Consider the following 14026-nt stretch of genomic DNA (forward strand, 5'->3'; position numbering starts at 1 on the left):
TGTGTTATGATCTATATCTTTTTATCCAGAGTTCTTGATGCTATGCCTATATGTGATAAGTCCCAAATTTGGCAAATAGCATAAAGGTATAGGTTCTTCAAGAGTTAATTATGTACTTAATACATGATAGGCCAGAACAGAACTCTGTAAAGTCATCAACTTAATCATGATAAAAATAATAAAGCTGGGCGGTGCCTGTGGCTCAGTGAGGAGGACGCCGGCCCCATATACCAAGGGTGGAGTGTTCAAACCCGGCCCGGCCAAACTGCAACAAAAAATAGCTGGATGTTGTGGTGGGCACCTGTAGTCCCAGCTACTCGGAAGGCTGAGGCAAGAGAATCACCTAGGCCCAAGAGCTGGAGGTTGCTGTGAGCTGTGACGTCATGGCACTCTACTGAGGGCAACAAAGTGAGACTCTGTCTCTAAAAAACAAAATAATAATAATAACAACAATAAAGTTATTGAGCATTTGCTATGGGTCAGGCACTAGATTGTTAAGTCATCCATCCAAACATCCAAACTCCATCCATCCATCCAAACGTTCGTGCATTCATCCATCATCTGTCATCTACTCAAGAGGACCCTATGAGGCTGGCATTACCATGTCAATGATACAGATGGGGAATGGCTCCCAAGTGTACAGGTTTGATCTGTAACCTGAGTGAAAATATCTAATATTTAAAAGTATTAAGTCTCTAGAACTAGAGCTAGTCAACTCCAACAGTGTATAAACAAATCAGGGTCTCAAAGGGAAAGGACTGTCCAGGTACTGAGAGGAGAAGACTTCTTAAGGAGGTGGCTTACTCTGGGAAATCTTCCTTCTTATTATTCAAGCGGGCATCAATTTGGGACTGTAAATCCATCTCATCAGTACCTCAACTGAAGCTATCTTCAGAAAATGTAATCTGTAACCTATATATGAGACTATGAATATATATGGACATGTTTATATAAAGTATATGTATATATAGAAAGTAAAGTATATATGGAAAAAAAAAAAGATAAAATAGTCAGGCGTGCTTGCAAGCAAGTTAGTCCTAGCAACTCAGGAGGCTGAGCCTGGAGGGCCACTTCAGTCTAGGAATTTTGGGCTGTAATGAGTAATGATGATGCCACTGTAGTCTCTGGACCAGGTGACAAAATGAAACACTGTCTCAAAAAACTTGCTTATTTCTTAGGTCTTCACAATGAATGAAGGTTACAAAGAGTTAAAATTCTGACTAACATATGGTAACTGAAGCTAGAGATAAGAAAAGAAAAAAATTCTACATACAGAGTGTATAACAAACATAAGACATGTTTGGAGGTGAAAAAGGCTACAGAAAAGAGACATAAGCATGTGTTTTTTTCTAAAAAAGAAATTTTGCCTAGTTTAGAATTTATTTAAAAGCTGCATTAAAGTAAGAGTAAAAGAAAAACTGAGATAAACTGATTGGATATATAAAACTGGAGAAATAAAATGGGAAAAATGTTGTATCAGATTATAAAAGTTTACAGAAATCTTGTGTGGTCAGAGCTGATTAAGACTGGGTAAATCTTGGCTTGGTGCCCGTTGCTCAGTGGTTAGGGCACCAACCACATACACCATGGCTGGTGGGTTCAAACCCGGCCCAGGCCTGCTAAACAACAATGACAACTATAACAAAAAAGTAGCCAGGCGCTGTGGCGGGCACCTGTAGTCCCAGCTACGTGGGAGACTGAGGCAAGAGAATCGCTTAAGCCCAAGAGTTTGAGGTTGCTATGAACTGTGATGCCATCGCACTCTACCAAGAGTGACAGCTTGAGACTCTGTCTCAAAAAAAAAAAAAAAAAAAAAATTAGGTAAATCTGTTTATAAAGTTTTACTTAAATTGAATAATAATAGAATGAGGACAAAATTTTCATGAGGTATTAACAAGATAATAAAAGACTTTATTTTACCTTTTGAGTGAACTGTGAGAAAAAAGGCTAAATTTTTTCATCAACTGTGTCTTTAAGTATGATCATTTTTTAAGTTCTGTTCTATTACTTCTTGGTGATTTCTGTCTCATCTTTATGAGATTGAGAAACCCCTCTTTCCCTGGTAAAATAATTTGTCTATTTGTAGACACGTGGACAATTTTTCAGCATTTCCATTGTGTGTAGCAATCTCAGTCTTCTGGACAGACAAACCATACAAATGGGGTAATAAAACATCAACCGGAAAAGTTTAAAGAAACTCTCATCTTCTTGTGGCCTAAGGCTCTTCTGTTGGTACTGTTTAACTTATGTTTTATCCTATTTGGGGAACATAAGCCTTTTCCCTTTAAAATAATAGCAGGAAAGTCCAGGTGCCTGGATTAAGTAGCCTACAATCAGCTCTCTTTAAAGGTGGTATTCTTCATTACTGCCATGGCCTTATAAAGCTTCCCACTAAAATTTTAAAGTAATTAGTTTCTCTGAACAGGGTGCTCTTTGGTGATATAAACGTAAAGATCATGAGATTATGATCTCCAACATGGATATTTTGTTTACTGGAAACACCATAGAATAAAAGATTCCAGGGCGCCCCATAGCTCAGTGGTTAGGACGCCGGCCACATGCTCCAGGGTTTGCGGGTTAGAACCTGACCCGGGCCTGCTAAACAAAACAAACAAATAAATAAATAAATAGCTAGGCATTGTGGTGGGCACCTGTAGTCTCAGCTACTAGGGTGGCTGAGGCAAGAGAATAACTTTAGCCCAAGAGTTTGAGGTTGCTGTGAGCTGTGATACCACGGCACTCTACCCAGTGTGACAGCTTGAGACTGTGTCTCAAAAAAAAAAAAAAAAAAAAATTAAAATAGCTCCATCAAAAAATGAACAAAAGATTGAACTGACATTTCTCCATAGACAATATATAAATGGTCAACAGTTGAAAAAAGCTCAAGATTAGCTTTTGGAGAAATCTAAAGAAAAATTAGAATGAGATATCACCTCACATGCATTAGAATGTCTGCTGTCAATAAAATCTGTCAAAGGTGTGGAAAAATTGTAAGCCTGGTGACTGTTGGTGGGAAATAATGATGCAGCAACTATGAGAAATATCATAGAGGTTCATCCAAAAATTAAAAATAGAAATCACATATGATACAGCAGTTCCACTGTGGATATATATCCAAAGTATGCTGGCGTCCCAGCAAAGAGGTTACAGTGCCAGCCATGTACACTGACGCTGGCAGGGTTGAACCCAGCCTGGGCCAGCTAACCAACAATGACAACTGCAACAAAAAATAGCCGGGTGTTGTGGTGGGCATCAGTAGTCCCAGCTGAGGCAAAAGAATCCCAAGATTATGAGGTTGCTGTGAGCTGTGACACCATGGCACTCTACCGACGGCGATGCAGTGAAACATTATCTCAAAAAAAAAGAAGTATGCAATGTAAGACCTAAAAGAGACATTTGCACACTCACATTTTTATGGCAATCAAAAAAGTTAAAAGGTAGGGCCAGGCACAGGGGATCACGCCTGTAATCCTACCACTCTAGGAAGCAAAGGTGGATGGATTACTATGTATTATTGTTTTGCTTCTTCCAAGACCCCATCTCTACTAAAAATAGAAAAAACTAGCAAGGCGTTGTGGTGCCACCTGTAATCCCAGCTACTCTGGAGGTGGTGGTAAAAGTATCACTCAAACCTAGGAGTTTGATATTACAGTGAGCTATGACACCATGGCACTCTACCCAGGGTGACAGAATGAGACTCTGACTCAAAAAAAAAAAAAAAAAAAAAAAAATTAAAATCATAGTATTCCAAAGACTGGAAAAATTAATACAACCAATAGCAGCCGTGTAAATCAATGACTTAAGTCTCATTTTTCACTAGTTTGTGAGTCCTTCTCAATTTTGCTTTTGGATGCTTTTAAAAATTCTCAGGGGTGGTGCCTATAGCTCAGTTGGCAGGGCACTGGCCACATACACCGAGGGTGGTAGGTTCAAACCCAGCCTAAGCTAGCTAAAACAACAATGATAATTGCAATACAAAAAATAGCCGGGCATTGTGGCGGACGCCCATAGTCCCAGCTACTTGGGAGGCTTTGGCAAGAGAATAGCTTAAGCCCAGGAGTTTGAGGTTGCTGTGAGCTGAGTTGCCATAGCACTCTACAGAGGGTGACATAGTGACACTCTGTCTCAAAAAAAAAAAAAAAAATACGGCTCAGGAACAGCCAAGTGAAAGGGATGTTGCAGGGAAAGAGGGGATAAATCTGGTAAATAGCTGAGAGTAAGGAAGCCCACATTCCTTAATGTTCTGGAAGTGCAACAATCTATTGCAGACAAAGACCTTTTCCCATTATGACTTCCAGCATGCTCTTTTTCACCTATCACAAAGTCAGACACAGATTCAACAAAATCACCTTTTTGCTTCATAAACAATTAGCTGACCAGTTTCTTCCTCAATGATCAGAGATTAGTTGTTAACCTAACATTCTTTAAGTTTTTTTCTTCTCTGTGGCCCCTAAATTTTGACCTCTTCTCAGCCAGAATCAACATACAGCCCTCTTCACAGCCTTCCTAAGAACAGGCCGACTTCAGGGTGAAGCGTTCTCTGTTCTAACATCTGATTTTGCTACCCTTCATCATGCTTTTCTTCCTTGCCTTCTTTCTAATTTTGTTTATTCATCCCTATGGAAAAAAGCCCTTGTCTGCCTAATCTTTGAGATGTTTGCAGATCTCATGGCTGGTGCTTTTACCATATTACAACACTTCTATAGGCAAAAGTTACTTTTAACCTAAATTAGAATTTATTTTATTTTGTAATGTCTAAAAACAGTCCCAGGACAATAACAAGTACACCCTCAAAAAGGGCATCACACCTCCCCTCCCATCCCAACCCTGACCCTGGGTTTCCACCTAAAGAAACACAATTCTAACTGAAATGCATTCCCTGTAAACTACAATGGAAAAGAAAATAAAACTTAGGTTTAACCGATCACAAACTGCCAATAAAGTTCTAATTACATGCCCAGAAAATAGCCACCTGGATATTTAACTGTGCCCAAGCAATTATTAAATGTAGTTTGCTTCCTCATCCACCTTATAAAAAAGCCTTTCCTCCAAGCACTTCCAGGGGCACCAAGACCACAGACCTTATTTGGCGGCTTCCAGATTCACAAATTACTATTTGCTCAAATAAACTCTTTAATGTTTACACACTTCCTCGGGTTAATTTTTAATAGGAGAAACGAGGTATGGGGAACTCACGGACTGCAACTCTTCCCATACCTGAATCCGCACAGAGAATGGAGATTGCCCCCTGAGGAACCTCATTATCCCCCTGAAATTGGGGGGGAAAAGTGCAGCTGTGAGCACAGAGCTACACTCCCGGCTGGGGCCAGAGTAAACAGGGACAGTTCTAGATGCCCAGAGTCTCAGCTGCCCGCTCAGCCCCACCCTGTGGCCGGAGGTAACTGAGGGGTATGGTGTCCCAGTGGCGAACTTCAGACCTTCGAGCTGAGCTGACGCTAGGGGGCCCGGTCCCGCCGCAGCCGCTTCTAGCGGCTCTGACCAGTCCTCTCGTCCTCCCCTCTGGACACGCAACCTACAAACTCACCATTTCCCTGCTTCCGGGGTGTCCCAGCGTCCTCCCTAAGGATCTCCAAGTACCTGCAAGTCACAGGGTGACAGAGGCTGTGACAGAGACATCTGGGGCCTCCTGGAAGTAGAAAGGGAGAGAAAGGACCCCGGTACACCGCCCGGCACAAGAGACAAAGGCCGCGCCAGAACCCGGAAGCCGCTTACTTTTTTCTGGCTATGGACCTGATTGGACAGTCTTCACCTCAGCGTCCCTGATTGGATTAGTCTCTAAGACCCGCCCCCTATGGGCAGGAATGACAAGAGATGAGATCAAACAAGGGGCTGAATGAAACCAAAATTACAGGTTTTGGGCTGTAGCGCTTTCAGTTTTATTAATTTTATTTTAAAATGTACTTATAGTAAACTTTATTTTCATTGAAATTACATATTTCCTTTAACTTAATTTCAAAGTAGGTCTGTGCTCTAAGATAAGTAGAACAGATTTCATAAATCTCCTAAAGAGATTTTTTTTCCATTCTGTTCCTCTGAGCAAGGCATGAGGTTTCAGTGCCCCATGTTGACACCTAAAATTTTACCCCTTGAGATTTTACTTATAGGTACAGAAAGAAGAGATAACATCAATATATAAGAATCAAACTGTATGAATGTTTTATCAAGCCCTTGAGTTATATATTGGCCACCTCTGTAGGGTTATAACACTAATGATTAATATTTTCCCCCCATCAAGTTGTATCTTTTTTTTTTTTAAGTAGCATATCAGAGTATACACAAATGCTGCACTTTTCTGTCTTAAGACACTGAAAATAGAAGTTTGGAAATATTTAAGTCTTCATGAGTCCAAGCTAGGACTTGATTATTACTGATGAGGTCTGTTCAACATACTAATTCCAACTTTGGCAACCATCAGCAAACTGGAACCTGCAATTAAACCTGCAGGCATAAATGTTCCAGAGTGATAGAATCTCATTCCCATGATGCCAGCCAAAGTCCCAAATGTAGCTAGGAAAACCCAAATGTTCCTCAGATCCTGAGACAGCTGATAAGCCTTCCAGGCCTGCTAAACCCCCAAAGAGGAGCCCAGCAGCCACAGACAGCACACTACTTGGTTTTGCATAACCAACGATCCCACCAGAAGCAACCAGTACTGTCTAACCAAAGCCAAACCAATGCAAAGGTACCTAAAGGTTTCACTCTGTCCAGACAGTAGACCACACCAGGCCTGTACCTGAACAGTGCTTCCGAAGGCTTCTGTAGCTATTTTTTTTTTTTTTATTGTTGGGGATTCATTGAGGGTACAATAAGCCAGGTTACACTGATTGCAATTGTTAGGCAAAGTCCCTCATGCAATCATGTCTTGCCCCCATAAAGTATGACACACACCAAGGCCCAATCCCTCTCCCTCTGTCGCTCTTTCTGCTTTTCCTCCCCCCATAACCTTAATTGTCATTAATTGTCCTCATATCAAAATTTAGTACATAGGATTCATGCTTCTCCATTCTTGTGATGCTTTACTAAGAATAATGTCTTCCACTTCCATCCAGGTTAATACGAAGGCTGTAAAGTCTCCATTTTTTTTAATAGCTGAATAGTATTCCATGGTATACATATACCACAGCTTGTTAAGCCAATTCCTGGGTTGGTGGGCATTTAGGCTGTTTCCACATTTTGGCGATTATAAATTGAACTGCAATAAACAGTCTAGTACAAGTGTCCTTATGATAAAAGGATTTTTTTCCTTCTGGGTAGATGCCCAGTAATGGGATTGCAGGATCAAATGGGAAGTCTAGCTTGAGTGCTTTGAGGTTTCTCCATACTTCCTTCCAGAAAGGTTGTACTAGTTTGCAATCCCACCAGCAGTGTAAAAGTGTTCCCTTCTCTCCACATCCACGCCAGCATCTGCAGTTTTGAGATTTTTTGATGTGGGCCATTCTCACTGGGGTTAGATGATATCTCAGGGTTGTTTTGATTTGCATTTCTCTAATATATAGAGATGATGAACATTTTTTCATATGTTTGTTAGCCATTTGTCTGTCATCTTTAGAGAAGGTTCTATTCATGTCTCTTGCCCATTGATATATGGGATTATTGGCTTTGTTCATATGGATTAATTTGAGTTCTCTATAGATCCTAGTTATCAAGCTTTTGTCTGATTCAAAATATGCAAATATCATTTCCATTGTGTAGGTTGTCTATTTGCATTGGTTGTTGTCTGCTTAATTGTACAGAAGCTTTTTAGTTTAATGAAGTCCCATTTGTTTATTTTTGTTGTTGTTGCAATTGCCATGGCAGTCTTCTTCATGAAGTCTTTCCCCTGGCCAATATCTTCCAGTGTTTTTCCTATGCTTTCTTTGAGGATTTTTATTGTTTCATGCCTTAAATTTAAGTCCTTTATCAATCTTGAATCAATTTTTGTGAGTGAGGAAAGGTGTGGGTCCAGTTTCAGTCTTTTACATGTAGACATCCAGTTCTCCCAACACCATTTATTGAATAGGGAGTCTTTCCCCCAAGGTATGTTCTTGTTTGGTTTATCAAAGATTAGGTGGTTGTAAGATGTCAGTTTCATTTCCTGGTTTTCTATTTGATTCCAAGTGTCTACGTCTATTTTTGTGCCAGTACCATGCTGTCTTGACCACTATGGCTTTGTAGTACAGACTAAAATCTGGTATGCTGATGCCCCCAGCTTTATTTTTATTACTAAGAACTGCCTTAGCTATATGGGGTTTTTTCCGGTTCCATACAAAACGCAGAATCATTTTTTCCAAATCTTCAAAGTACGACGTTGGTACTTTGATAGGAATGACATTGAATAGGTAGATTGCTTTGGGAAGCATAGACATTTTCACAATGTTGATTCTTCCCATCCATGAGCATGGTATGTTCTTCCATTTGTTAATATCCTCTGCTATTTCCTTTCTGAGCATTTCATAATTTTCTTTATAGAGGTCCTTCACCTCTGTTAGGTATATTCCTAGGTATTTCATTTTCTTTGAAACTATGGTGAAGGGAGTTGTGTCCTTAATTAGCTTCTCATCTTGACTCTAATTGGCATATACAAAGGCTATTGACTTGTGGACATTGATTTTATATCCTGAAACATTACTGTATTTTTTGATGACTTCTGGGAGTCTTGTGGTTGAGTCTTTGGGGTTCTCTAAGTATAAGATCATGTCGTCAGCAAAGAGGGAGAGTTTGACCTCCTCTGCTCCCATTTGGATTCCCTTTATTTCCTTGTCTTGCCTAATTGTATTGGCTAGAACTTCCAGCACTATGTTGAATAGTAAAGGTGACAGAGGACAACCTTGTCTGGTACCAGGTCTAAGAGGAAAAGCTTTCAGTTTTACTCCATTCAGTAAAATATTAGCTGTGGGTTTGTCATAGATAGCTTCAATCAGTTTTAGAAATGTGCCAACTATGCCTATACTCTTCAGTGTTCTAATTAGAAAAGGAGGCTGGATTTTATTGAATGCTATTTCTGCATCTATTGAGAGGCTCATATGATCTTTATTTTTGCCTCTGTTAATATGGTGGATAACGTTTATGGACTTGCATATGTTAAACCAGCCTTGCATCCCTGGGATGAAACCTACTTGATCATGATGAATGACTTTTTTGATGATAAGCTGTAATCTATTGGCTGGGATTTTGTTGAGAATTTTTGCATCTATATTCATGAGTGAGATTGGTCTGAAATTCTCCTTTTTGGTTGGGTCTTTTCCTGGTTTTGGTATCAGGGTGATGTTTGCTTCATAGAATGTGTTGGGGGAAGATTCCTTCCTCCTCAATTTTTTGGAATAATTTCTGCAGTACAGGAATTAGCTCTTCCTTGAAGGTTTAATAGAATTCTGGTGTGAAGCCATCTGGACGAGGGTGTTTTTTGGTTGGAAGATTTTTTATTGTTTCTTTAATCTCAGTGCTTAAAATTGGTCTGTTCAGGAGCTCTATTTCTTCCTGGTTAAGTCTAGGGAGAGGGTGTGATTCCAAATATTGATCCATTTCCTTCACATTGTCAAATTTCTGGGCATAGAGTTTCTGGTAGTATTCAGAGGTGATCTCTTGTATCTCTGTGGGCTCAGTTGTTATTTCCCCTTTATCATTTCTGATTGAGGTTACTAGAGATTTTACTTTTCTATTTCTCGTTAGTCTGGCCAATGGTTTTTGATTAATTTTTTCAAAAAACCAACTTCTTGTTTCATTAATTTTCTGAATGATTCTTTTGTTTTCAATTTCATTGATCTCTGATTTGATTTTGGATATTTCTTTTCTTCTACTGAGTTTAGGCTTAGATTGTTCTTTTTTTCCAATTCCATAAGATGGCTTGTGAGATTGTTGATGCACTCTCCTTCTGTTTTTCGAATGTAGGCATCTAAAGCGATAAATTTTTGTCTCAAAACTGCTTTTGCAGTATCCCATAGGTTTTGGTAGCTTGTGTCTTCATTGTTGTTATGCTCAAGGAAGTTAATGATTTCCTGTTTTATTTCTTCCTGCACCCATCTGTTATTCAACAGAAGATTGTTTAATTTCCATGCCTTTGTGTGGGGTCAAATATTTTTGTTAGAGTTGAGTTCCACCTTTAATGCCTTATGGTCTGAGAAGATACAAGGTAAAATTTCAATTCTTTTGATTCTGTTGATATTTGTTTTGTGTCCCAGGATATGATCAATTTTGGAGAATGTTCCATGGGGTGATGAGAAGAATGTATATTCTTTATCTTTGGGATGGAGTGTTCTATATGCGTCTATCAAGCACATTTGTTCTAGGGTCTCATTTAAATCTCTTATATCTTTGTTTAATTTTTGTTTAGAGGATCTGTCCAGCTCTGTAAGAGGAGTGTTAAAGTACCCTGTTATTATGGTATTATCAAAGATATCATATTGCTCAGACTGAGTAAGGTCTGTTTCAAGAATCTGGGCGCATTTAAATTGGGTGCATAAATATTTAGAATAGAAATGTCTTCTTGTTGTATTTTTCCCTTGACCAATATAAAGTGACCATCTTTGTCTTTTTTGACTTTAGTTGCTTTAAATCCACATGTATCTGAAAATAAGATTGCAACTACTCTTTTCTTCTGAATTCCATTTGCCTGAAAAATTGTCTTCCAACCCTTGACTCGGAGTTTTAATTTGTCTTTTGAAGCCAGGTGTGTTTCTTGCAGACAGCAAATGGATGGCTTGTGTTTTTTAATCCAGTCAGCCAATCTATGTCTCTTCAGTGGGGAATTCAAGCCATTAACATTTATTGAGATAATTGATAAATGTGGTAGTATTCTATTTGTCTTATTTGGTGAGAGTCCATTGCTTAGTTTTATCTTTTGCATCAGTGTGGAGGTTAGGTTCTGTCCTTTAATTTCTGAGTTCTCACTTTACTGCTGATCCATTGTGATGGTCAGTGTGTAGAACAGGTTGAAGTATTTCCTGTAGAGCTGGTCTTGTTGTGGCGAATTTCCTCAATGTTTGTATATCTGTAAATGATTTGATTTCTCCTTCAATTTTAAAGCTTAGCTTAGCAGGGTACAAAATTCTGGGCTGGAAATTGTTCTGTTTAAGTAGATTAAAGGTAGATGACCATTGTCTTCTTGCTTGGAAAGTATCATTAGAGGAGTCTGCGGTCACTCTGATGGATTTGCCCCTGTAGGTCAACTGGTGCTTACTCCTGGCAGCTTGCAGAATCTTTTCTTTTGTCTTGACTTTGGACAGGTTCATCACAATGTGTCTTGGAGAAGCTTGGTTAGAGTTGATGCTACCTGGGGTCTGATATCCCTCTGAAAGCAGTGTGTCAGAATCTTTGGTGATGTTTGGGAAATTTTCTTTTATAATATTCTCTAGTATGGCTTCCATTCCTCTGGGGCATTCTTCTTCCCCTTCTGGGATTCCTATAACTCGTATGTTGCAATGCTTCAAAAAGTCCATAATTCTGACAGTGAACATTCTGCTTTCTCTCTCTTCTTTTCTGCCTCTTTTACTATCTGAGTTATCTCAAGAACTTTGTCTTCTACCTCTGAAATTCTTTCTTCTGCATGGTCTAACCTGTTGCTGATACTTTCCATTGCATCTTTAAGTTCCCTAATTGACTGTTTCAGTTCCTTCAGCTCTGCTATATCCTTTCTATATTCTTCATATCGTTCATCTCTTATTTGATTCTGTTTTTGGATTTCCTTTTGGTTATTTTCCACTTTATTAGCAGTTTCCTTCATTGTTTCCATCATTTCTTTCATTGTTTTCATCATGTGTATTCTAAATTCCCTTTCTGTAATTCCTAACATTTCTGTATAGGTGGAATCCTCTGCAGTAGCTACCTCCTGGTCCCTTGGCGGGGTTGTTCTGGACTGGTTCTTCATGTTGCCAGGAGTTTTCTGCTGATTCTTCCTCATGAGTGATTTCTTTTATCTGTTTCCTTGCCCTAATTTTCCTTTCACTTCCTCTTGCTCTTTAAGTTCTCGTGCCTGTGGACTAAGGTTTTGATGAGTCTGGCTCCTGCCCCAGCCCGGGGCTCCGCTGGCTGTGGCCAGAGCGAGACTCAGATCATCAGCTGCCATGGCCGCCTATGCCACCACACAATATGGTGAGCCTCGGCTTCCGCAATCTTCTGTAGTTATTTTTAGACAGGGATTTGCCCCTGCTCTGGGGTCTGGGAAGGGGCAAGCAGGGACTCAGGGATAGTGTATGGTTGAAGGCAAGGACGTGGGGCAGCTGAGCTGGAGCATTTCCATCCTCCCCTGGGATCTGCTCCCCTTGGTTCCTCCAGCTCCATCTCCCTGGCTGGTTCCCTCCCCAACCTCCTTGCTGGCTCATCCCAGAGGGCACAGGGGCTCAGTCATTACACCATCAGCCCCAAGTTGTACCTGTCCCTCCAGTACATCCCATAATGTCCTTCATCTGCATGTACAAATTGTTCAGCTATTCCAAAGCCAGAAGCCACACATCCCTGATTGGCACACCCACAGCAGGGGAAAGTCCACCTTCCTCTGTCCCAGGCCAACCCCCTAGGCATTGTCTTCTGTCTGCTCTCTCACACTCTCACAGCCCATCTGCCAGAAAATGTGCTACCAGCTCCCCCTTTAGAGCCCCACAGTCACTTCCCCTTCTACTGGGCTGGGGCAGTCACCTGCTTACTCAGTCACCTTTACTCTTCGGTCCATCCACTCACCCATTGCATCCGCCTGAACCCTGTGCCCTGTATACTCACAGCTATGGTGGCCATCTCATCTAGGATCACAAAGTCCCCAGCTTGCCATCCAGAGCCCAGGCCCAGACATCCAGAGCCATCTTAATGGCACAGCTCCTCCTCCGCCCTGAAAGGACGCTGATCCTCAGTGTGACCCCAGAGAGACACTGAGCCTTTCTTCCCTCTCCTGCCTATTGAGGGCAGAGTCTGGTGGGTGGGAAGTAGACCTTACCCAAGACAAGCTCCAAATGCCTGGAACCTGGTCTCACCTGCTTCTTTAGCCCTGTTATCCCTTCTTCCTCACCTCCTGGTGGAGCACCTGCAGTGCAGGAGAGGGTACAAATGCATGGAAATGTCCCTTTTCTTCCTTTGGGTCCCCAAAGCTTCTGCTACTGCCAGAACCTTGACACCAGCATGAGGTGCTGATCCCCCAGCATGAGGTGCTGACCTCATCCAGGCATCTTATGCCAAGAACATCCCACAGGTGTAGCAGAAAGGGTGCTGAATTCTAGAAAGGCCTTACCATGCCTTGGGGAGGGGGGCATTCCCTAATGACAGGGTCTTTCTGACTTTGACACTTACTGGCCCTGTGCCGCAGTCTCCCCCACAGGGGCACAGGTTACAAATCCCACCCTGAAAGCCAGGGGACCCAGAGAGCCCACCACACCAGATTAAATGGGTGCAGCATGTGAAAGTGGAGTGAAAGAAACTCTCTCCTTGGGTCTGTTGCCTGGAGATTGATGTCCATTAGGACGTGGTCAGGCCAGAGTGCGGGGGAGGCCCACATCCCCTGCCTGGGGAACTTTGGTCCCAGTTCCAGTCACTAGAGTTGAGGCAGAGGGATAGGATGGAGGAGTAATGAGAGTCTGAGGCCAACCCAGAGAATAAGAAGCAAATTCAGATTCCTGTCTGAAGACACTATTATAAGGGATTTGTGATTGGGGTGAGATCAGGGGCAGAGAACAAACTGTACTCTTCGTTTTCCACAAGCATGAAGTTCTTCCCAGCTCTCTGGGGTCCAAGACATGGTGCCAGATATGAGATTTCGAAGATCTTAAGGGGAAGGGGGACACCAGAAAGGACCCTTGAAGCACAGGGAAAGCCCAGCTGCTTGTCCTACCCCCCAGAAAAATGAGAGAGATGTAGATGGAGAGGTCCGAGTCCAGGCAGGCTGAGGGCTTACCAGGATTATCAGTCTAATCATGGCAACAACACTGCCATTATGGCCATCTCAGGTGAGGAAGTTGAGGTTCAGGGAGGATACCCAGAACTTATAGCCCTGGATATGGGGCAGATCCCCCAAGCACCGCCAGAGGCCACCTTACTTCCCGCTCCC

The 14026-nt window shown here is 41.5% G+C and overlaps 1 protein-coding gene and 1 pseudogene across 5 annotated transcripts in view; both read right to left on the reverse strand.

Moving 5' to 3' along the window:
• Positions 1-5704, reverse strand: part of LOC128572791 (zinc finger protein ZFP2-like) — a 31987-nt gene extending 26283 nt beyond the window's left edge. For all 5 annotated transcript variants that reach the window (XM_053572885.1, XM_053572881.1, XM_053572880.1 and 2 more), the window contains exon 1: positions 5546-5704. In XM_053572885.1, the coding sequence (XP_053428860.1) occupies positions 5546-5548 (3 nt within the window). In that variant the 5' untranslated portion in view covers positions 5549-5704. The remainder of the gene's footprint in view (positions 1-5545) is intronic.
• A 681-nt stretch (positions 5705-6385) lies between these two features.
• Positions 6386-12676, reverse strand: LOC128572593 (transmembrane protein 14C-like; annotated as a pseudogene).
• Between the last annotated feature and the right edge of the window lie 1350 nt (positions 12677-14026).

The sequence above is a fragment of the Nycticebus coucang genome, chromosome 20, assembly GCF_027406575.1.
Source record: "Nycticebus coucang isolate mNycCou1 chromosome 20, mNycCou1.pri, whole genome shotgun sequence".
Taxonomy (NCBI): Eukaryota; Metazoa; Chordata; class Mammalia; order Primates; family Lorisidae; genus Nycticebus; species Nycticebus coucang.